This window comes from Anabrus simplex, chromosome 2 (assembly GCF_040414725.1).
Source record: "Anabrus simplex isolate iqAnaSimp1 chromosome 2, ASM4041472v1, whole genome shotgun sequence".
NCBI lineage: Eukaryota > Metazoa > Arthropoda > Insecta > Orthoptera > Tettigoniidae > Anabrus > Anabrus simplex.
This window is the reverse complement of record NC_090266.1, coordinates 685,956,179-685,982,337: the sequence shown is the minus strand read 5'-3', so window position 1 is coordinate 685,982,337 and position 26,159 is coordinate 685,956,179. Positions and strand designations below refer to the sequence as shown.

The 26,159-nt window shown below is 38.2% G+C and overlaps 1 protein-coding gene across 1 annotated transcript in view; it reads left to right on the top strand.

Moving 5' to 3' along the window:
- LOC136863035 (zinc finger protein castor homolog 1) overlaps positions 1–24,818 on the top strand; it is a 610,435-nt gene extending 585,617 nt beyond the window's left edge. Inside the window, exons 21-26 of the mRNA XM_067139355.2 lie at positions 9,058–9,272; positions 12,104–12,245; positions 12,328–12,552; positions 19,580–19,850; positions 22,896–23,119; positions 23,206–24,818. Coding sequence (XP_066995456.2) covers positions 9,058–9,272; positions 12,104–12,245; positions 12,328–12,552; positions 19,580–19,850; positions 22,896–23,119; positions 23,206–23,477 — 1,349 coding nt within the window. The 3' untranslated portion in view covers positions 23,478–24,818. The remainder of the gene's footprint in view (positions 1–9,057; positions 9,273–12,103; positions 12,246–12,327; positions 12,553–19,579; positions 19,851–22,895; positions 23,120–23,205) is intronic.
- Positions 24,819–26,159: the final 1,341 nt, after the last annotated feature.

The window sequence follows — 26,159 nt, the reverse complement described above, 5'->3', positions numbered from 1 at the left end:
TCAGTAATTTTGGGACCAATATCATGCAGTTTTGCCCCTTAAAACAACATTCATCAGCTTCTTCTTTTTGCAGTTCCAGATACAATACTACATCTATTCTAATGCCCAGGGATAAACCAATTTCAGCAATGGATAGCTCCTATAAACCTGACAAGCAAAGTACCCATAGTGTCAAAAAGAAATTTATATATTTCAAGTATACAGTCGAAACAGTTTATAGCGACATCGCTTTTAACGATGTACTAGATATAATGGCGAAATCTAATGGTCTCGTCTATAAATCCTATATAAACACTGTATTAAAAAAAATGCTTGATACGACATTGCTTATTATGACATATCGTACAAAACAACATATTTTGATTAAATTTTCAGAAAAATGTATCGGCTATAACATCCAATGTTGATGTTTGCTTGGTACATATTTAGGGATTGCTGACCACAATATAATACTTATTATTGTAGACTTCAAATCAGTCTGTAAATAGTCAAGGCAGTCATCGCTGTGAAGATGATGCAAAAGAAAAGGAAAGTGTTTAATAATGAAGAAAAGTCACACATAATATGGTGATTAGAAAATGGGGATACAAATGTCAGCGAAGGAATTGAGTGTATCTCACTGAACGGTTTCTACAATTTGGAAGGACAGAGAAAAAAGAACTCTCTTTTTGAAGAAAAATCTTAAAAAATCAAGCAAGCCAAATCATCTGAGTATGAAGATACTGAAGAATCTTTACTTAGATGGCTTAAGCAGCAAGGAAGAAGTAATGTGCCGATCTATGGACCTACTCTTCAAGTGAAAACCAACAAAATTCCTTGCAGTCCTAATCCACAAATACTGTACCGTGTTGTAAGTACAGTAGAGCCTCCTTGGCTCAGGTGGCAGTGCACCGGCTTCTCACCGCTGGGTTCCATGGTTCAAATCCCGGTCACTCCATGTGAGATTTGTGCTGGACAAAGCAGAGGCGGGACAGGTTTTTCTCCAGGTACTCCGGTTTTCCCTCTCATATTTCATTCGAGCAACACTCACCAATATCATTTCATTTAATTTGTCATTCATTAATCATTGCCCCGGAGGAGTGCGACAGGCTTCGGCAGCCAGCACAATTCCTATCCTCGCCGCTAGATGGGGCTTCATTCATTCCATCCCTGACCCAGTCGAATGACTGGAAGCAGGCTGTGGATTAGCATTTGCATTGTAAATACAGTGTGTATTCCAGTTACTTTTTTAATGTTTCACCTTAATTCTTTTAATTAATCATGTAAGTCTGTAACCTAAAACTTGCAATATGATATTTTTAGGAAGGAAAAGAAAAAGGTTTGTGTGAATATCGGCTGTAACGACCTTGATTGACGGTCTCTTCGGGGTTATTATAACTGATTTTGACTGTATTTAAATTGAACAGTAAAAGGAGAAAAAATGCTATATTTGCACCACTCACCTAATCAGTTATGGGACTGAAATAGAGTGCATTGAAGCAGCCAATGGCCAGCAATGAAATCATCAATTGTTCAGTGATGTGCAGTGCTATGAAGTAAGTGTGTGTGTGTGTGTGCGCGCGCGCGTGCGTGCGTGCATGTGTGTGTGCAACAGTTGGTTTGTTTTGATAAACCTGCTGAACATACCAGTATTAATAGTGCAATTCTTTAAAGATTGAGGATATAAGGGAACAAAAATATGAACTACATAATCGCAGCACAAACCATTTCCAGCATATTGAAAACATAGGAATAAATAAAAAATGACTGTGAAGAGTATGTTGACAAGAGTGATGACCATTCTGTGACCAGAGCAGATTCGGAATTTGATTTCAATTCACTTATTGAAAGCAGCATTGAATCAGCCACAGAAAGATCAGAAGGAACGTCATCAAGTTCATACAATCCTAGTTCAAAGCAGAAGCGGAAAATCATTTGCTGGAAAAAAAAAATTTAATTGGCTACTGGTTTCTACCTTGAAGACCCAAACATTGCAATGAAATTCAATCACAGTTGTGGTATTTTATGAAACATAATTTCACCAGGTTGACAGATGAATGACAGCTGTATAGATGATTTATAACTGTGTTGAAACTAAAAAGGAATGGCTTCCACTATAACACACACACAAAATAGTAAGTTGCATTGATAAAAAGCAGAAGTAGAAGAAACACAAACGTCACATAAAAATATCAAGGAATTTTTTTTTTTTTTTTTTACAACTTGCTTTAACGTCGCACCGACACAGATAGATCTTATGGCGATGGTGGGAGAGGAAAGGCCTAGGAGTGGGAAGGAATCGGCCGTAGCCTTAATTAAGGTACGGTCCCAACATTCGCCTGGTGTGAAAATAGGAAACCACGGAAAACCATCTTCAGGGCTGCCGACAGTGGGGCTCGAACCTACTATCTCTCGGATGCAAGCTCACAGCTGCGCGCTCCTAACCGCACGACCAAGTCGCCCGGTATCAAGGAAATTAACAAGAATTTTGTAATATTCAGAGCACTGAGTTGTTCTAGATTGTGAACTTCACTGCATTGCCCTAGAGTTTGCCACACTGGTGGGTGAACAGATGTTCAAGGCAAGTTTGCATTCACTCAGTGCCGTAGATATGGGGGCTTTTCAGGATGGACCCCTCCCCTCCAAAATTATTTTAAACCCCCAAAATTCTAATCTGAAAGAATTCCACATAGCCTAATGTAGAGGGTGTTCAAAAACAACATAAACAGGGTTCATGAGCATTTGGGGATTGGTCATACTGATAAATAATTTGAAAAAAATTTCAATATCTCATGCTATTGTCATACCATCAGCTGATAAATTTTGCCAATCATCTATGCTGTTTGGATCACGTACCTGCCAGCTTGGATTCAAGAGATAGTGGGAGATAGCATCCCTGAAGATGATTTTCTGTGATTTTGCACCAGGCAAATGCTGGGGCTGTACCTTAATCAAGGCCATGGATGCTTCCTTCCTATTCCTGGCCCTTTCCTATCCCATGATTGGCGTGATATAAAGCAACTGTATTTAAAAAAATAAGTTAGCCAAGCAGATTGCTTCATGGCCAAATTCAAATGGGCTTAACAAAGCAGTTTTGCTAAATCTGCATGCGGCTTGAGAGCACCACTTTGCCACGGGAGGGATTTGAACGTGGACCTCTGAACGGACAGAATTGCACACAGCAAGTAGGCTATGAAAACAGCAGGTGAAACCCACGGTGTGTTTGATGCTGATTTCTTGGGATTGGTAGCCGGTAAGCGATCGGTCATGCACGGAAATGTTCGTTAAGCAGCCATGTGGCACATGTACAACAGACCTGGACTCCCGTTGCAACACAAGCCTTCTTCGATTGGTGCTCTCAAGCCACGTGCAGATTTAGCAACACCACCTTGCATAGCCCGTTTGAATACCGCCAGCAATGTGATCAGCAGCTCATAAAAGGAAAACAGAGCAAGATATGAAATTATTTTTTCAAATGATTTATCAGTACGTCCAACCCTCTAATTCTCATATATCCAGTTCGCATTGTTTCCAGCCACCCCGTATAATAATAGTATTTAATTATATACTAGCAGTTTCCCGCTGGCTCCACCCGCAATGTACAAAGTATGGTGTTGTTCGTTACTATCCTCACGGATGTACTTGAAAAGTTTTGAGTTAATGAAATAAAGCACATGATCTGCTGTAATATTATGTCAACAAAACATTTTAAAATACATCACACAAAGAAATTGAATTAAACGTTCCTTGGAACAACACTACGCGCCGAACTGTTAACAAGTCCTTCAAAGATCTTTGTCATGGAGACAAATGTACTCATAACTTTTCTCAGAATTTACCAATTTAAGTAGTTATTACCTGAAAAGAAAGCGCTTGATCCACTGAGTGTTTTTAGATAAAAACGAACTGCGTACCTCAATTAGAATGAAAGATATGATTGCTTCAATGAGAAAAAATGTTGAAGAAATGAGACGTCAAATTGAATGTGTGCTCATAACTTTCCTCAGAATCAACCAATTTGAATAGTTAAGAGCTGAAATGAAAGAGCTTGACCTACTGAGTGTTCTTACGCTAAAACGAACTCCATACCTCAATTAGAACCAAAGATATGATTGCTTCAAAGAGACAAAAATTGAAAAAATCAAAATAATTTGAGGAAGGCGGAAGTTAAGTGATTTATATTACCTGATGACAAATCTGTATATGAATACCTTTCAGTTTAAAAAAATGAAGGAAATCGACTGGATAGAATGGCCGGACTGACTGACTTTAGTTTTCATAAAATTTTTAATATATAGATATATTTATGTTTATAGGTTTATGATATACAGTATTTTATCACTAGTATCTGTATAACTGAAACATATCAAATTGAAGTTGACTGCTCTTAGTCATTAAGTAGCACTTAAGTCATCATCGTCGTCATCATCATCATCATCATTATTTCCTAACTTCAGTTTCCCGAGTGTGGCGTAGTCCGTAAGTACTGTTTGGATCTGAAAGGAATATGAAACTTTCCATGTTCAGCCTCTCCCAGACGGTAAGAAAATTTAAATCCCTACAGTGTGTATCAGAATATCAGTCACCCTTTGCCAGTGGATGAGCGAACGACAATGCCACAGTCAAGGAAGTATGGTAAAGTTATCCGTAGTAAGGCTCGCAATACAAATACAGATATAATGAAAGTGTGTGATGAAGAGGCTAGATCAAAACAGCTTATTATTTAGGTCTAATTGTGCAATTGAATAAAATTATATATTTGCTCTTTTACACACTCTTTCTGCATGGCTAAATGTTTAGCGTGCTGCCCTTTGATCCACAGGCTCCCGGGTTCAATACCCGGTTGTGTCGTGGATTTTAACCTTGATTGGTTAATTCGATTGGTTAATTCCGATGGCTCGGGGGCTGGGTGTATGCGCCATCTCCACCATTAGAATTCATCATAGGTAGGGCCTCATCCTCACAGATGTGCAGGTCGCCTATACGGCATCAACTACAAAGACCTGAACCAGGCCTCTTCAGAGACCACATGCCATTATCATCACAACCATCACACACTCTTTTATCTCCTTCATTTCACTGTACTGCTCACAGATCAGCTCTCCTATTTGTTCAGCCTGGTAAGCCTCTCTGACTATTTCCTTGATCTTTTCCATTTCTTCCAAGCCCAATGCTCCCACAGGTCCAAGATTCATTTCTAGACCTCCTATCAAAAGTAGTATCGCTACTGCTGTTGCCAGCATCAGAGTGACCTGCAGCCCAGTTTGTTGCAGGTGACACTTCTCGCTTGCTACACTCACACGTGCCAGCGACCTATGGATGCCTGATGCTGTTGAACAGCAATTCCCATCTCCCTCGCTCAGCACTCACAATGTAACTACAACCCATCACTTCACTAGCTCAATTACAACTGAACTGAGTTTGCAAAGACTTGTTCTCTTTTTCATTCCTTGCAACTGCTAATGTCCTACACGATCATGTTTCCTTAATGAATCATTACTAACTTACATGAATAATTCCACAGGGCTTAAATCAAGGTTGTCAAGTAACTGTTTACTTTCCTGTGCATGCATGAATTTTTTGGGTTTAAAATTAGCTTCTTGCAATATTTTCTTTGACACTGTATATATTATTTTAGCGTTTCACTCTTGTATCAAGCTTTGAATTTCATCACACATGACCTTGATGCCTTAAAATTTGTAATATTCAGTGAATCAGACTTCACTTTTATTGTCATTGACCAAATGAGAACTGTTACAGTCTTGAATTATCCTGTGCCGATGGCTAGTTTCTCTGAATTGCAATGAGATCATGATTTTTCTTAAATGCAGATGTCTTTTACCAGGTGGTCCACCAGCCCCTTGTGATCAAGTTTTATGCATCGCTTGACATTTACTACAATTCTGAAAGACATAAGTCCCTCTCCCTAAACCAGGGTAATTAATAGATGTGTGTTTATGGGCTAGAAGACAGCAGGAATCATGAGCGCAACTATTAATTCATTATGAGTACTTCAAATGAACCCGTAAAACGAGTACAGATATGCAGAACACGTACTTTAAAACAGGAGGTGAACGCACAGACCGGGAGCACAGTACTGCATAGGCTGGGAAGTGGACTTCGTAGGTCAAGTGTCGCAGTAGCTGACATGGTTAGCGCATGGTAGGATGTGTGACAGTTGACAGTGCTCAAGGGTTAGAATGTTCAAGTCCCATGCAAGTATTTTTTTTAAGGCAGTTGCCTGGGATGTATCAAGGTTGTATATTTAATACTGGTATTTTTCACAGACTGATTTGTTTATTTGGCCCTGAAAAGGGCCGTTGGTATGGAGCTGGGTTGACAGAGGCTAGAAAACATGTCACAGGAATTCTGTTATCCATGTTGTTTAACACAGCACCTGCTCAAACTGGCTACCTCCGTGGTCGATACAGAGCTGCACGCAATGTTGTAAGAACCGCCTGGCCTGTTGTAACATCTCTGATGAAACGGATCGGCATGCCTCAGTGATCAGCTGTCTAAGGTGACAAGGACTGGCCAGCTCCTGTGCATACACCAGTTGTTTTACATGGTCCCACAGAAAAAAATCCAGGGGCGTAAGATCAGACGATCTGGCGAGCCAGGGACGGGTCCTCCCCTTCCTATCCACTTATCAGGATACGTCACATGGAGACGGTTCTGGACGACCACCGCCACATGCGGTGGAGCTCTGTCATGTTTAAACCACATCCTCTAGCAGTCAAGGAGTGGCACATGTTTGAAAAACGGTGGTAGTTCATCTTGGAGAAACCGCAGATAACCTTGGCTGGTCAGATGGCCCTTAATGAAATGGGGACCAATGAGGTGATCACCCATGATTCCACACCATACATTCACACCCCACTGTAACTGGAGAACTGTCTGTTGCACCCAATGGGGATTATCCACAGTCCAGTAATGCATATTATGGCAAATAATGGTTCCATTATTGTGGAATCGTGCTTCGTCCGTAAATAAAAGAGTCGCTAGAAAAGCAGGATCGGTGTCCACATGCTCTAGGATTCATTAACAGAACACTACCCAGGCATCAAAATCACGACCATGGAGCTCCTGGTGTAAGTGCAGATGATACGGGTGAAACCGGTGCATATACAATATCCGCATAACAAACACTCGGCTGATGTTCGTCTCCTATGCAATGGCCCGTGTGCTAGTATGAGGGTTACGCCAGATAGCATCACACATGACCTCTTCATTGTCAGCAGACGTCGTGGGATGATCTCGAACAGGCCATGACCTTCCCAGGGATGCAGTATCCCGCTGGCGTCTTTCCACACACTGAAATATCATGCCCGTTGATTGTCGTCTATCCAGATAGCGTTCTTGGTACAGGCATTGTGCTTGGTATGCATTCTCTGTCTAGCTTCTCCATAGATAAGTAACATATCCACATACTCGTCGCTGGAATACATATCGAGGCAGTGAATAAACTTTGTGTTGTGAATTGCTTCGAAGGAGGGGAGTTCGCGCAGCTACATACTTACCTGCCATCGCATGCTGTTATCGTTCCAATGGGGCATCCAATGAGGCATACTTTGCCCTACCTGTGGTCTACAAAGCTTGGAACATGTACGACATAGCTAACTGGCCACAGACCATCATCTCCTCATCCTCGTCCAACCCAGCACCATACCCAATGCAACAATACATACGGTCTTTTACAGAGTCAAATAAAGAAATCAGTCCTTGGAAGCTATCAAGTATACAACCTTACCACATCCCAGGCAACCAGCTGTTAAAAAAATACTTATGTGGGATTCGAACCTCCTACCTCGAGCACTGTCCACTATCACATATCTCCCCGCCTGCTTGCCATGTGGGCTAATGCGACATCTGACCTACGGCGCCCACTTCCCAGCCTATACAGTACCATGCTCCTGGTCTGTGCATCCACCTCCTGTTTTAAAGTACATGTTCTGCGTATCTGTGCTCGTTTTACGGGTTCATTCAAGGTACCCATAATGAATTAATAGTGGCGCTCTCGATTCTTGTTGTCTTCTAGCCTGTAAACGCACATCTCGTTATATTACCCCGGTTTAGGGAGAGGGACCGATGTCTTTCAGAATTGTAGTAAATGTGAAGGGATGCATAAAACTGGATCGCAAGGGGCTGGTGGACCAGCTGATATTTTGCTTTTGATCAATTTTAATAAATGTTCAATGTCAATCCTTTTGGTCTTCCTAACTGTTCTTACATTGTTGTCTTGTTCATTGTATATTTTTAAGGATCACAATTTATTGAAGAGCTTGCATTCGGGAGATGGAGGGTTCAAATTGCACCGTTGGCAGTCCCGAAGATGGTTTTTCCCTGGTTTTCCATTTTCACACCAGGCAAATGATGGGGCCATACCATAATTAAGGCCATGGCTGCTTCCTTCCCAATCCTAGCCCTTTCCCATCCTTGTGTCCCTTAAAACCTTCAATATGTTATGCTACATTAAACCACTAGCAAAAAAAAAAAAAGATTGAAGAGTCAGAATGTTGTTTTTTACATGGTCAACTGGTCATCATCTTGTGTCAGGAAAGCTGACTTAACCATGTTAGTGGGGTGGCGCAGCATAAAAAAGACAACTACTGCCAGCCTCCATCTTCTGAATTTAACTTGTAGGAAATGAAGTGGATGTTATATTGCATAGATAATGAAAATCTGCCTTTCAAGGCCAAGATCAGGACTTTCATCATGGATTAGGTCATTATTATTTTAGAATTCTTGAAGGAACAACCTGAAGGATCGAGCATGTACACTTGAGAGCTGTTTTTGGGTCCATTGTGTTCCCTATCCAAGTTGCATGATGTAACAGATCTTAACAATCTATTTATTTCATTATCAAAATATCTGAGGTATGATAGTAAAAGGATACTTAACGAAGAATTGTAATCAGTTTTAAATTCTAGTTTGGTAAACCTGTAAGATTTCACTGTTTGCTATTGTTTATTCTGAGCTATGTCAATGTAGTTTTGCTTAATAGTTATACTGTTAAGGATGACAACGGTGAGAAGGATGAAGGTAAATCGTAAATAACTGATTTTTTTCTGATTTCAGAATCAGTCAAGACAGAAGTGAATATTAGCGGAGACAGCTCGCAGCAGTCGCTTACTCGGCTCTTGCAGCAGCCTCAAGTGTCGCACGATTCTTCTCCACGGCCAGAGTGGATGTTGTTAGAACGTCATATTCGTTATGGTCCAGAACAATCTTGCAGTCGTCCATTTTGTAAACTGAAAAGGAAAGAGCACTACCACTGTAATGCATGCAATCAGGTACAGTATGTCATGAAGATGGACTCGTTCAGGGACATTCAGTAATCGTGATGGGGTTACTCTTCTCTTGTCTTGTCTTGTCTTGTTTTTAACAGAACTTTACAATGAAAAGTTAACATTACACTCATTCTCTGTTTTCACTTTTAGTTTAATCTTACTATTTTGTCTGTATTAATGTCTCTCTCTCTCTCTCTTTTTTTCTTCCTATCAGCTCATAATGCCTGTACTAATTTTAATTACGTTTAGAACAGGATTAATCCTACTGTAAGACATGTCAATGTCCCTTAGTCCCATTTCCTGACACACGGTTGCAGATGAGGTGAGATGAAATTATATTGCATATTTTACAGCTGGATGTTCTTCCTGTCGCCAACCTCAATTGAGGAGCTAATGAAGATGAAGTGAATCATGGTGAATGAAACTGAGAAAGGTGGTGGAAGGAATTGGCTGTGCCTTATAAATAGGAACTGTCCTGGCTTTTGCCCAGTAGTGAAAATGGGAAACCACTGAAAACCACTCTCAAGACAGCCGACGGTGGGGTTCGAACCCACTCGTCTCTCGAATGCAGATTTCTTTTGCTACTTGTTTAATGTTGCAGTAACACATCAAAGGTTTTTGGAAACGGAAGGATGGGAAAGGGCTAGGTTTGGAAACGTAGCAGCCATAGATTTAATTAAGGTACAGCCCCAGCATATGCCTGGTGTGAAAATGAGAAACCATGGAAAACCGTCTTCAGGGCTGCCGATGATGGGATTCAAACCCACTATCTCCCAAATGTAGGCTCACAGTTGCATGACCCTAACCGCATGGCCACCTCACTCGGATCTTGAATGCAGAACTTGGTTCTGTAGCCTTAGCACGTTAACATGCGCTCGGTACTGTAGGACATGCCAATACAATATCTTCATTGCTGCCATCTAAATGAATAGGCAGTGATGACTGCCCAAATTTTAATTTTCCATGCCAGTTAACATGTTACCAAAGGTTTTTCAGATATGTATGTTCAAACTGGTGGAAATGTACTTCTTTGAAGTATTACAATTCTGGACTCCATAACTTTAAAGGTATTTTATGCATTAAAATAATAAAAAAAAATGCTTGTGTTGTACTTTTGAGGTATTTTTAAGTTAACTTGTTAGATTCGCGATATCTGTCTACAGTGGATACAAGTCCAAGGAAGCATAGTGTAATTGTAGCATTATTGCAGAATACTTCTATAACATACAGAGGGATAGCTACTAAATTGTGTGTTATAAATCAAATTATTCAGCAATACAAACAGACTGGAACAATTTCACCCACAAAAAAGGGAAACTGTATCAGGAAAACGAAAAGTACCAACTGATGACTGCCATCTCCTCAGAAAAAGCAATCTAAACACTAGACTTTCCACTGTGGATTTGACTTGTGATTTGGGCAAAGAGGGAGTGAATCTGCATGGGACACTAATGTTCATCATAGAATAACAATTGATAGGAAATCTGCCACCTGGGTGACAGCCCTATATGCAGATCAATTATGATTGATTGATTGATTGATTGATTGATTGATTGATTGATTGATTGATTGATTGATTGATTGATTGATTGATTCTAGGAGGTGGAAGAGAATTAAAAAACAACCATGACACAAACAATGCAATGTTGAGTGGAAATATTTCTGTAACAAAGGTTAATCAAGGAAATGTGTACCTTTGCAGCCTCCACCGCTGTGGCATACTTTGAATTAATTGCTGGGTGACAACCTGCGGCAGGGCGTCCCAATCCTCCAGGAAAACAGTTCACGCTAAAACTAATATTAATCTACAGTATGCTCAAAGTTGTTGAAAAACCCACAAAATGGATGTAAGAATTCTGACAATGTATGATACATTAAAACTGTACTGGATATAAATTATCAGAAATTGTATTGTATAACTTTTGTTATGTAGGATGTATCGATAGGACCACTAATAACATAGATATTCGAGAATTACATTTTAGGCCTTCCCCTAAACTACAATTTCACCCAGTGTGAATAAAATTACTTACAGGCTAGATTGTAGTGCCTTATTCCCCAACTGTACATATGATATTCATTCAATTCTGTTCTTCCATTTTCTCATGGCTCGGTGGTGATGTGAACTAAGCAACAAAAGTCTAAATTCATAAATATCTCCGTTATCATAGCTGGTATGGTAAAACTGTATAGGAACTAAGTGACTGGAAATGATATTCTGTAAACTTTTATGTAGTATTTATCAATAAAAAACACTTCCCCTAAACCACCATTTCACTCAGCATGAATAAAATTATTTATAGCTTAAAGTGTAGCACCTTATTCCCCGACTATACATACTGGTTTTCATTAAATTCTGTTCACCCATTTTCTTGTGATGCAAGCACATACATACATACATACATACATACATACATCCAGAGAAGATGGAAAATCCCCCCCCCCCCCCCCTACCTATTCCTAACACTGTTGGTACCTTCAGATGAATCCTACTTATGTACCTTCCTTTTAAGACAGGAAGATGTTAAAATATCTCTCTTTTGTCTTTTGCATAAATCTGGTCTCGATAGGTCTGTAATGAAACCCCTACCCAAGGTGAAAGAGCTGAAAATGTTACTGCCATGAATATCCTGCTCTCTGATCATTTCTGCTCAGATGGTGCATATCCTCAGCTACTTGATGCTAAAGGTATCTGCTGGGCAAGGGCTAAAGGACCGCTTTAAAAGAAGTTTTCCTCTAAAGCTATTTCTAAACAACACTTTTCCTTATCATTCCATTAATTTATTTCCTTTTCAATTATCAAATTAAATATAATCTATATGATTATGTTTTAGGCCTTCTCTGAGCTAGAACGCCTCCGGCCACATATTGCAAAACACAGCAGTGGAGCCCTCAGTCCTTCAGTCATCAAAAAGGAACCTGAGGACAATAACAATGATGAGAGTAATGACTCTACAAACAATACAACACCAGGAGGTGAGGAAATTTGAAATAATTGACAAAATATTTCCATGAAAATTGCTGGACTGTTCTATAATACAAATTCTGTAATTTTCAGGTGGTCCAGTCATTCACGAGCATCCTAGTCCTAGTGAGACAAATCCTGGTCTACCTCCGTTGCATCCTGCCATCTTTCCTCCTCATTCATCAGCAGCAGCGGCGGCGAGCTTCAATGCAGCCATGGCAGCGGCAGCAGCAGCAGGGCAGCAATTTGCTCTCATTACATCACAGAGCATTCCTTTCATCCAACCTGGGATTCCAGCAATCTACTCTTCACCTGCTGGTATGTTGTCTCCATAATATATTGTATTATTGTAAAATGATAAAAAGGTACAACTGAAGAGCTGGATAAAACTATGCTTACAAGTCACTGACCATCTGGAATTCCCTTCGGCTACCATCAGTTCTAAGAGATGCCCAAATGGCAGACATAATTCTACCCTTTTCTGTATCATTGTATGTTATTTACAGGAATCATTATCAAGAACTCTGATTTGCAGACCCTTATATGGTAGACTGTAGCTTCATTCGTACAAATGTGTTCAAATGGTAATAGAAGCATACACTTTGCATTTGTATATGCTAAGTTTGTACAGTCGAACCTCTCTTCTGCGGACACCGTCAGTTCCGAGGAAAAATGTCCTTTACGAGAGCTGTCCACTGAAACAAGTTTGTAAAATATAATCAAACATTTTAACGACAAAGAACATCCACCCTAAACATAAGCATATATATCTTTATTTTAATCATTCTAAATCATTTCTGTTTAAATATTTCCATGGGAGATATTACAATTGATTTTACATCCTTTACCTTCGTGAAGTAATCATTAACCTTTGTCTGTGATAATTCAGCAGATGTTTTCTTAACTGCGATATTCTTGATATGGTTCCATTGTGTTATCACCATACTCACAGTCCAGCGTGACACACAGATTCTTCATCTGTTTAAGCATACTTAGTCCCTGCTTCACAGACAGAACTTCTTGTTTTTCTTCCGCCTCACTATCATCATCCCTTTTTTTCCTGATTCGGGCTCCGTAAAACGAAAATAAGTTTTATTCAAAATGCTCCTTTTGTACGACTAGTGAAGGCTTAAGGGTATAACTAGAAATATTTATGAAGTGCAATGAATTAAATTAAAGTTGAAAATTTAAGTTACGAGAAGATGATGAATAAAAGTTGAGGTGCAAATAAACATACCTTATGATACATGCAACACACAATTACTGTATAACATGGTAACACAGAAAGCTTACTGTAAAATGCATTCTAAAGTCACCCTCAAGATAATCGCGGCAAGGAATATTCTCTTCTTCGACATCAATACCATATGTCAATCCAGCTGTTGTAGCTAAAGTCTGAAGTTCATCATATTCATCTTGAACCTCTACCTCAGCTTGTTCTTCAGCTGTAGAAATAGTGATGCTACATTTTGCGAAGCCTTTCTTGATTGTGGTTTTGCAGATTTCATTCAAGGCTGCCTTTGTCCAAGAAACTGCGTCACCAACATTGATCTTCTTCATTAAATCAAAAGCTGAGTCTGCTTCATCCATGTGCGCCACTAACAACCGTAAAACCCTCTTGTGATAGTATAATTTGAATGCTTGAACGATTCCTTGATAAAATGGCTGAAGATGAGAAGTGGTATTGGGTGGAAAGAACAAACGTTTTTCATTTGAAAGCTGTATTTCTGGATGACATGTAGCATTATCTAGCATCAAGATCACATTATGGTTCCTGGCCTTCATCTTGAGATTCAAAGCTAGGAGCCAATTCTTGAATACTGCTGATGTCGTCCATGCCTTTTTATTTGCATGCTATTCAACACCAAGAATATTTATGTCCATGTTTTTAAAGCATCTGGGTCTCAAGGATTTACTAATTATTAGAGGAATTTCCTTTTCACCGAGTGCATTACAACAAAACATGATGGTGATTCTTTATTTTGATATTTTCCCACCCTTGCAACTTTCATATGGCAAAGTTAGTGACTTCTTTGGGATCACCCTAAAGAACAGACCATTCTCATCGAAATTCAAAATGTCTTTCAGTTCTTAACTCTTAAAGATGTCTGTTAACCTATCTTTCCAGTTCGCTACTTCAGTTACAGACATATCACAATCTTCTCCACCGACTGTTTTGAAAGTGACGTTATGACGTTTTCTAAAACAATATAGCCACCCACTGCTATCTACAAAATTCTCAACTTTCACTTTCTTGCACTTTTTCTTCTAACATTGGTTCACTCACACAAAGTTTCTTCGCTCGAGCACACTTGAACCACTCAGATATTGTAACATTCACTTTTGCAAAAACTGACTCCTGCTTTCTTTTCACTCCTCGATTCCTATTTTCCTCCCACTCATTTAAAACTTCATTTCTATTCTTCATAATAGTGTTTATTTGAGTTTTCCCACATTTGAATTTTTTAGCAAGCTTTCTCACTGAAAGTCCTTTGGCACTATCTATAATCACATTTCTTCTTGTCTCGAGATTTAAACATGCTCCTCACTAATTAGCGCATGTACTGTAAGTCTTTTCCTCATCAAGTTGACTACTTGACCTCAACCTTATCAGTGATAATCTGAACCATGAATAGAATGATGCAAGCTGGGTAGAAAATCCCTAGGTAACTTGTGAGTAAGCAGTCACTGGCAGCATTCCAAGGCAATTAAAATTCTTGGAATATACACCAGTAGTTAGAACACATGACGACCATTACAAAAGGTTTGGAAAGAGAAACATATAGGAGATTTAACTCCATGGCTACTTCAGCATTCCTGTGTAGCCTACATTTCATTTTATGTTCCCTTGGATTCAAAATGGTACACACATTCAAAAGGGTTTTTCGTATGTCTGCAGAATGGTTTCAAATGAAAGGATGACATGATCCTGTGTAAAAATGTATCCTGCAACGTGTAAAGTGTCATCTTAAGGCAAGAGGACAGGATTGATGGTGACGTCCGCTGTCCAAACTTCTAGGTGTTTGTTTAAATGAGGCTAATTTAACAAATGTCTTATGTAAAATAAAAACAGTTCTGAGGAAAAATGTCAGTATAGTGAGGTGTCCGCTGAATAAGAGTGTCCATTAGGACAGGTTCAACTGTATTTTGCTACAGCCCGACAACATTAGATATATTGGCTACATAAAATGAGGAAATTTTCACAAAATTTGAATCCTCTTTTCTGTTCAGTATAAATTTTAGAAACATTATTTTGTGACTACCAGGATGTTCATTAAATGAATCAAATGTCTATATTTGGTGCTGAGGAAAGTATATTTTTATGTATGCCGATGCCAATCCTTCATACGTTACAAGTTATAACTAGACCTCTGACTTTTATGTTCTCATGCAAAAGAATACAATATCCTACAGGCAACTTGAAGATAATGAAAGAGAGTGCACTTTATTGTGCTTGTGTTTAAGCTTGTAAGTCTGAGCACTAGTCGTAACAACTAAAGAAAATTACAAGGAAAAAATTGCTTTGAAATTGAATAAATTACTGGTACTTTAATACTTGACGATACTTTGTTGTTGTTCGAAATAAGATTTGTTATGCAAATGATGTATTAATAATAATGCTATTGGTTTTGCATTGCACTAACTACATTTATGGTTTTCGGAGATACCGAGGTGCTGGAATTTTTTCCTGCAGGATTTCTTTTCCTTGCCAGTAAATCTACTGATAGAGGCTGGTGTAATTCTGCACCTTCAAATACCACCAGACTGAGCCAGGGTTGAACCCACCATCTTGGGTTCAGAAGGCCAGTGCTTCTATCATCTGAGCCACTCAGCCTGGCAAATAATGTATTACAAGTAACTAATCTCATGTTTGTTCCGTATTGAAGGTAACAATAAGTAAGATTCTGTTAGAATAAAATTTATTGTATCCACCTACTCAATACAATTTTATTGAATCTTATTTAAATAATGTATTGTTAGAATTTCTTTCACAATTACTTGAGAGTGAATATTTTAGTTATTTGAGTCTACCTTGTGACACAAGAGTGGAAAATGCCACAGAGCTGTACAACACTACCAACGTCACAGTCTCAACTTCGTCACAAAGTATTTACGAGACTTGCTATGGCATAGGAACAGTAAAAGTGTCTGGCTTAGAAAGAGGGTCTCTACTGCTCTGTGTATTATATTTTCAGGAGTTCAGTGACTGGTCAACAAGTTCCTTTTTCCTTCAGGTCTTCTCTCAATAGGTAAAATAAAGAAATGCTCAGTCAAAGACATTTTGTTTTATGATTGGTATTGTAATACAGTATACAGTACTTAAAATTGTTTTTATAACAAGCAAACCCTGTAGCATGTACAGCTATCTACCAAGGTGACTGTTGTCCAGCCAGATGGCCTGTAGATAATGAAGTGCCACCTGATCATTTTGACAACATCCTTAGCCTTATTGCTTGGATTTCTTGACCAAGTCCACTGCCTCTCATATCAGATAGTTGCTCAGTTGGCCTTGAGGGGCTGGGTTGAACCCTGTTCCAGGCCTCAGTCCAGACTGAAAATCTTTGTATGAGCTGTATGGTAAGAAAGTGGCTTTATGTATCTTATCTGTGCTCAAATTTTCTGTCTGTCTGATAGGGAATAATAATAATAATAATAATAATAATAATAATAATAATAATAATAATAATAATAATAATAATAATAATAATAATAATAATAATAATAATAGTAATAATAATAATAATTATAAAGAAGAAAAAGAAGAACCACATGGTACTATAGTAGCTTGGACAAGCCTTGACCTACCAAGCGACTGCTGCTCAGCCTGAAGGCCTGCATATTATGTGGTAATGCATGGTCAGTATGACAAATCCTCTTGGCAGTTATTCTTGTTTTTCTAGGCCGAGCTGCTACCTCATCGTCAGGTATCTCCTCAATTCTTCATGAACCAGCCCTCAGATCTGGGTGAAAATTGACGGTGAATCGAACCCGGGTCCTCCTGAGAAGAGGCAGGTTCACTACTACTAGACCTCAGGGCTAGTTTAACCTGGGAAGGTCTTGTAATACCATATTCTACCAGTGCGTACTAATACGGATCTTATCCTGATTATCGAAATTATGGCAACATTGCACATGAAATGAAAGATAGACTTTTTAAGAACCATTCAGTACAGTTAGCGCGTCTGTATTGTGTGCCACATTTAATCAACAGTGCTCTGAATTGGCGTGATCTTTATGTGAAGCAACTATGACTTCTCTTCTGAGGTAACTAGCATTACTAACTGAACAAGGAAGTGTGCGTACATTTTTTCAATGCATGAAATGATGGAAGGAATGTGAGAAATTCCCACGAATACTCTAACTTCCCATTAGCTTGATCTGGGACGAGAAAAAATATGCTCTACTGTATGTCCTTTATGGTAGCATTTCATGTTGTTCTGTTCTTTATTTTTATACTGTAAGTGAATTATTGTCCGCCTCTGTGGTGTAGTGGTTAATGTGATTAGCTGCCACCCCCAGAGGCCCAGGTTCGATTCCCGGCTCTGCCACGAAATTTGAAAAGTGGCACGAGGGCTGGAATGGGGTCCACTCAGCCTCGGGAGGTCAACTGAGTAGAGGTGGGTTCGATTCCCACCTCAGCCATTCTGGAAGTGGTTTTCCGTGGTTTCCCACTTCTCCTCCAGGCAAATGCCAGGATGGTACCTAACTTAAGGCCACGGCTGGTTCCTTCCCTCTTCCTTGTCTATCCCTTCCAATCTTCCCATCCCCCACCAAGGCCCCTGTTCAGTATAGCAGGTGAGGCCGCCTGGGCGAGGTACTGATCATTCTCCCCAGTTGTATCCCCCGATCTGATGTCTGAAGCTCCAGGACACTGCCCTTGAGGCGGTAGAGGTGGGATCCCTCGCTAAGTCCGAGGGAAAAGCCAACCCTGGACAATAAACAGATTAAGAAGAAGAAGAAGAAGAAGTGAATTATTGCAAACATTAGGTTTCATAAATATATGAGTATGACCTGTATAGATTTTTATTATGAATTTCAAGAGTCACAGTGTGTTCATAAATAGTAGCTTTGTAATTCATTTCCCACTCCAGTAGCCTCATGTTGAAGGAAGTATTATATACACTGGAAGAGGTTCACAAAGACATAATGGACATATACACTGAACCACTGGATGCAGCTGTACATTCTGATGAGGAATTTGCAGAGGAGGATGAAGTGGGGCTTCATACACAATCTTATAGGATGGCAGTTGTGCACACTAACCAAAATAGCTTTCAGCCATGAATGTGATAATCAATGCGATGTTCCCCTTGAAGAGGATATCTTGCCAAGTATAAAGCCTCAAAAATGCTTTGAATTCTCTCAACATGGATCCAGGGTGTCCTCAATCAATCAATCAATCAATCAATCAATCAATCAATCAATCAATCAATCAATCAATCAATCAATCAATCAATCAATCAATCAATCAATCAATCTAAAACAAATGGTGTATGGCTTTTAGTGCCGGGAGATCCCAGGACGGGTTCAGCTCGCCAGATGCAGGTCTTTTGATTTGACACCCGTAGGCAACCTGCGTGTCATAAGGATAAAATGAAGACAACACATACACCCAGCCCCCGTGCCAGGGATATTAACCAATGATGGTTAAAATTCCCGACCCTGCCAGGAATTGAACCCGGGACCCCTGTGACCAAAGGCCAGCACGCTAACCATTTAGCCATGGAGCCGGATAATCAATCAATCAATCAATCAATCAATCAATCAATCAATCAATCAATCAATCAATCAATCAATCATGATCTGCATTTAGGGCACATTGGGCCACACAATTAATTATGCAACTTAAGTATATTACCAAATTTCAGAAAATTTGCGCTCATATGAGACTCACAATACCATATGTTACCAGTATTACGTCATTGCTAATTTACATGGAAATAAGCTTTTCTTGGCTTCCCTTCAATGAAAACCTTCAGAGTTTATAAAATGAACCAATTAAAATTAAAATAAGAACTCTGTCCTTCCTGGGTTAATAATAATAATTTCTGTTCCCAAAATAACAGGCCCAATCCCTACTCACATCAATTGTATCTGAATCTGCATTGCGCTGGTACATTTACCAGTTCATAAACGAATTTAGGCATCTCAATGTCTCTGAAAAACCTAAAAGTAGTTAGTGGGACGTAACAACAACAACAACAACAACAACAACAACAACAACAACAACAACAACAACAATAATAATAATAATAATAATAATAATAATAATAATGCATATTTAAATTTCTTTTGCGTTCATTGTCCAAAAATAAAAATGTTGACTATTTATTCTCCTTTGCAGGTCTCATGTTTGCAGCACCACCTGGACTCCATCCTCATCATCCTCATCACCACCCTAATGGTTTACTGGAACATCATCCCCTACTCTCAGGTGAACCTACGTCTTCAGAACAGACACTGAGCTTGGCAGGCCTCAACAAACGACCCCTTTCACCTCACTTAGTACCATCGTCAGCACTGGATATGAGTCCAGAAGCCAAGAAAGCCCGTGTTCAGAGCAGTATGAGGATCCTGAAGGATGAACCTGTACCTGAAGGCTATATCCGTTTCAGGTAAATCCATATTTTTACCTTTCACTTATAAAATACTTTAATGTTATTTATGATCAGTGTATTTCATCACTACAGAGGTTGAATACTTTAATTTTAAAGTCACAGATATTATATTTACCAATATATTATTACCAACATGAGAACATGGAAGCTGTAGTTGTACTCGGGCTAACAGGAAGTTTGGAGAGTATGAACTGTGTGAACTGTTCTAGAATGTTCTATATGGATTCTTAAGGAACATTATCTTCCCTATATCAGGAGAGATAAGGCTCTGTCCTCTTCATTTCTTCATTCAACACCATATTCCACTCCAGGTCCCTATACTTTATGCTGTTTTCAACCAAATCCATTCATCATAATCAGAGTCTTCTTCAATCACTCTTTTCTTTCATTTGTAATTCCACTGTTTGTTCTAGATTTCTTTCTTCATTTGCCTGTTAAATATGTCCAAACTATTTCAGCCTATTTAACTCTGTTTTATCACTCAGTTTTTCCACTTTTATTTCTTCTGTATGTCATTGTTATTCTATCTTTCCTTTACTTTTGTACTATACTACTCAGAAATTTCATTACTTCTGCCTGAATCCAATTTTTATTCTTACCGAGCTCGATAGCTGCAGTCACTTAAATGCTGCCAGTATCCAGTATTCGGGAGATAGTGGGTTCGAACCCCACTGTCGGCAGCCCTGAAGATGGTTTTCCATGGTTTACCATTTTCTCACCAGGCAAATGCTGGGGCTGTACCTTAATTAATGCCACGGCCGCTTCCATTCCACTCCTAGCCATTTCCTGTCCCATCGTCGCCATAAGATCTACCTGTGTCGGTGCGATTTAAAACAACTTGTAACGAAAATATCCTTCTTTATCACTGGCCAAGTCTTACAGTAACTGCAGATGTCATTATAGAGAGTGTTGGGCAGGAATGCATTAAAAAGTAATGGAAGTACAGATTACAATTAATGCATAATGCATTACAGTGACAGGCACTATAAAATGGGGTGAACAAAAACACTTCCATACATTTTTACTATGATACACGGAAGTGATGAAGAGCCACTAATATTAAAAATATGTCAAAATATGGGGCTTGATCTACTCTTTCTCTTTCATATCAAATGAGTTGGTCAAAAGTAGAAGAGTTTATATATGCTGAGACAATTTATTTACAGTAGAATTTTAGTTCTGTGCAGTGTGCATATAAGAAAGCAATTGAAATGACATGAAAGCATTCCTGAATCACCTGTTGATATGGAGTGAGTATAGTACATAATATGACAATATATGTTCCAAGGTCATCCGAGGTCAGTAACGAGGAAATGAATCATCTGTTGCAATGACACACATACAGATCACACAAGAGTCACTTCCATTTGCAGAGGCAGAAGACAGTACGAAGAAGTAATGAGTTATTTTGTTCTTATCATATGACAATTCAGGAGAGGCAAACATGTCATTCAAATATATGAAACATTTCATATAGTTCTCAAAATTAGCTTTTCGTGTGGTAGATCCTGAAACAAGGATACATGCATAATGCTAGACCACGTTCCTCACAATAGAAATTTGATCTTGCTGCCTTCCCCTTCTCTGAGCACACTTTGCAACTGCGAGATGTACCCTTCATAGGCCAACATGTGAAACACTTTGCATCAAAGATACAGATACATACAGCGCTTGAACTTGTTCTGCCATGATGAATGGATTGGTAGACCTGGGTTCATGTCTTGAGCAGCATATTAGATATCTAACAAGTAGCTAACAAATTTCCTTGTGAGACAGCTTACCCCACAGGAAGAGTGAATGATGAAGGTATTCAAAATAATGATATTCAGAAGGTGAAAAGATAGTTTCTTGCTCCACTTCCATGTTAGGTGGGAAATATTGTAACTACTGGACATAGATTCACTCTTGTCAACATAGTTCATATGGGTATTGAAGCTCTCAACAATAAAAGGTTTTGGCACATTGCCATTGTCATCCACTGACTGATTTATGTTTAGCAGGAAAGGTCTCCACATTCTTAGCGCAATGCATTGATACATTCTTCAGTAACAGAACGAGTGGATCTTTTTCACAGGACAGCATTCACGGTGAACCATGCGGTTGATATATCGACCACTCGTCCCTTTCAAGAAGAAATGCTATGGTTCATAAATTGACTGCAAGTCTTGGCTAACTCCCTAATCTCTTGGGTGACATATCGACACCTAGCTTACCCCACAGGAAGAGTGAAAGATGAAGGCATTCAAAATAATGGTATTCAGAAGATAAAAAACATACAGAGCCAAGTTAATCTTACTTTCATTTTGAAGTATTGCTTTCTTATGTCATTATCTGTTATGTAAATATCTTGTGCAGCCTTGCTGTGGCCTTTCCGAAGCAATGAGGAACAAGGTGGTTTCCTATTACTTACCTCAACAAGCCATAACATGTTATTACTCATCAGTCTGCAAAAACCACTGAAAAGTGTAGCCTACTTCAACTGGCTCCATAAGCCTTACTTTCACAGAAACTCGCTGCATAACAATTAGCATTATTAGTGTTGCTTGTACTTTACTTACTCTCATATCGTCAAATCAAAGATACAACAGTCATCCATGCTGGAAGATGCAGAGAAATCAGCTTAATTCAAATGGAACAATTCATTTTATAACTTATTCGTTTATCCATGTAGCTCATGTGCAACCTCTTTATTCCAATGCAGTATTTGCTCTTCACTATATTTTTGTTTTTCATTTCATATATTGCTTGTTTTTATTAAAATAAAATATAGCTTTGGCATGTTAAACTTTAAGGACTCTGTCAATTACCTACATACTGTCATTTTTATTTTTATTTTTGCTACTTGTTTAATGTTGCACTAACATGTCAAAGGTTTTCGGTGATGTAATATGTTGTATTTTACCATTATTTTTTACCATGTTGTCAGATTATGGACACATTTTTTTGTTCCTTAATTAGTGATACTTATTCATTTGTTGAATTTAAATTAGATGTATTGTATTCATTTATTTAATGTTTTATTATCTCTCATGCTATTACCAGGTTCAACGAGGATTGCAGATATCCCCACTGTGGTTATCGTGAACATCAGACACATTTCCATTGCATGCGTTCAGACTGTGGCTATAGCTTCTGTGACAAGACCCGTTTTGTACAGCACACTGCTAGGCATGAACGGCTTGACACGTTGATGGGTGGGGATTTTCAGCAGTTCCGAGCAAATGTAGCATGTGGCCGACCAGAATGTGTCTACACTTCTACATTAGGTAAATTAAACATTAATCTTGTTCATTTAGATTTTACTAAATATTATTATTTTACAATGAATATATTCTTTTCTCTCTATTTATAGGTGCAATGCAGAATAAGGCATCTCATTTTCATTGCTTGAAATGTGAGTTTGTTTGCACGGATACAAACAAAGTTGTAGCCCACAGACGTCAGCATCAGAAACTAGATTCCATCATGGCTGCAGGATTTGAAAAATTCACACCATCACAACCATGCAATATCGAGTCCTGTGCTCATTCGGGGAAACAGACCCATTACCATTGTCTCAGTTGTCAATATGCAGTGTTAGGTTTGTCACAGATGTCAGCTCACAAATATAGGCATATGGAATGAAAGGGACAATTATTATATGTTAAAAAATTCTATTACCGTTTACTGTGATGTGAATAGATGTGTATTTATACGACCTGTGATGGGTGTGTTAGTGTTTAGTTCTTGAAGCTGATGTGTACAAATTTTTATGAATATGACTGTCAGTATCGAATGGCATTGGGGATAGATCAGAGCAGCTGTTTTATGTGTGACTTTTCTTAATGTGTGGTAAATGTGTATATTTCAAGACAATGGACATCAGAATATTAGTATGTGAGTACTGTAAAGAGAAGACATTCTTTTGAATCCCAATTAATTTCCATGTTTAGATAGAAGAGGATATTAAAACAGTTCTTTTGCAAAGAAATATAAATTATGTATTAGACCTTGGTTAAAATATTATCAAAAGAATTTGGAAATTGTTACATTGTAAAAAGAAAAGATATTATCTTCAGATTATAACAATTAATTAAATTCGAGGAATATGATACTAAAATTTTTTAATATTGAACAGGAATGTATTATTACAATTACTTGAGCATGGATGTTGTGATCATTACTATGCATGAAAGTGTTCAAATACAGAACTCTATTTTGCATGAAACTGATTAATAAAAGTTTTATAAATACATATAAACATACAACATATTACTATGAAGCTCATAACAGCCAAGGTCTAGGATAGGTAAAATTCTAGGCAACATGCTTGTGAATGATATCTCTGGTCAACTTCAGTGGAGTTAACCTCTTCTACATTGATAGTGGTTTCAAAGTGCCCAGGACACATATCAAGTAGCCAATGGTGTTTTTCTTCTCTCATGAAGAAAACTTACCTGAAATAAACTACAAGAAACGTTAGTGCAAAGGAAGAAACTTTATCTGGTGACAACTCAATTTCGGAAACTGTTATATAAGGTAATCTGTAAATATTTGTAAAACTTGTAGAAATTTTACTGCAGGGAATTTTACAAATGCTGTATCAAGAATCCAAAGCCTAGATTATATGTTCTGTTAATTTGAACTACAAATATGCAAAATCCACAGATGGATATTAAGGAAGTTGAACAACTTCCCTATTAGTTTTTAGGGACCATAGGTTTATTTCGTGTACATGGACAGTTATGTTTTTATGCATGACATGTTAGATAATGGCGTCTTAAAACTTAAGTGATGTTTTAATATATTTCAGATCATGTGATCTAGCTAAGTTGTAAGATGCAACAGTTATTATAACGAAGCTACATGAATTTTACAGGTATACATGAAATAGAACCGTAGAGGAAGACGTGAATGAAATTTACGTTAATAAAAGACAAAGCTATAGGCAGTGAAGTGTCTTTTAAAGCTATATAAATAAATAAATAAATATATATATATATATAAATATATATTATATATGTGTGTGAGTGTGTATGTGTATGTAAAGAACAAACAATTTAGTCTGATAAAATGAACTAGTGTGATATTAAGAGAACGAGCATTGCTGCTCGATAAAATTTAATATTACAGATCATTACAAGTCAACAACTATTTTCAAATATTGAAATTGTTTTCTTTCCTGTATGTAGTATTATTAGAAAATATTTCATTTAGAATGGTATCTGCCTTATACATTTAGGTTAAATAATGAAATGATATAACAACAATAATATTATTGCTAAAACAATAATGCGATAAAGCAAGGACAAAAAATGAATATTAATGATTTGTGCCTTTAGAGAAGACATGTTGAAGTACTATGAAACCATATAGTTTTGGTAGAGTTTTTGGGTAGTTAGCAGTTGTGCCTTACAAAAATTTTAAAAAAATGTTTTTTCCTCCATCTACTCTAGTGCTTCATTAATCCTGTGAAATATTGATTTCTCCTTAATAGAAATCTAAAAGAAAATGTGCTATATATACTATATTTTATTATTCTTTCTTTCTTTCTGTCTCTTTCATGCATGTAGACATGCATATGTGCATGCGCATGTGCACACACTTGTACACAAAGACATACATTCACCAGCACTGTTTCCTCCTGGTTTGAGGAATTAATGAATTACAATCCAGAATGTAGTGAAAAATGTATTTATTCAGTTCTTGGTTCTGTAACAATGAAGCACATTTTGCTATTGGTTCTTGGACTCCATATACATTTCAGTTATATTAATAACTGTTGGGATTAACTTTTAAAGGATCTCTGTTTAATCCCTATGCCATGTCCTGTCTCCACTAAAGACTATTATACAGTGAAACCTCTCATTTACTGATGATGAAATGAAATGACGTATGGCTTTTAGTGCCGGGAGTGTCCGAGGACATGTTTGGCTCGCCAAGTGTAGGTCTTTTGATTTGACTCCCGTAGGCGACCTGCACGTCATGATTTTGATGAAATGATGATGAAGACAACACGTAACACCTAGCCCCCGTGCCAGCGAAATTAACCAATGATGGTTAAAATTCCCAACCCTGCCGGGAATCGAACGTGGGACCCCTGTGACCAAAGGCCAGCACGCTAACCATTTAGCCATGGAGCCGATTTACTGGTGATGAAGGGACCTAACAGTTTGTTTATTCTGTATCTTATCATCACCGTTTTCACTCCACTGCCTTAATACAATCTTTCTGTTGTAAAATTGTACTTGTTTCTTTCCTACACAGAAATCATCTGCAATGTCACAAGCATTGCATATAGGTTTTTCCAAGCACTCGATAACTTCA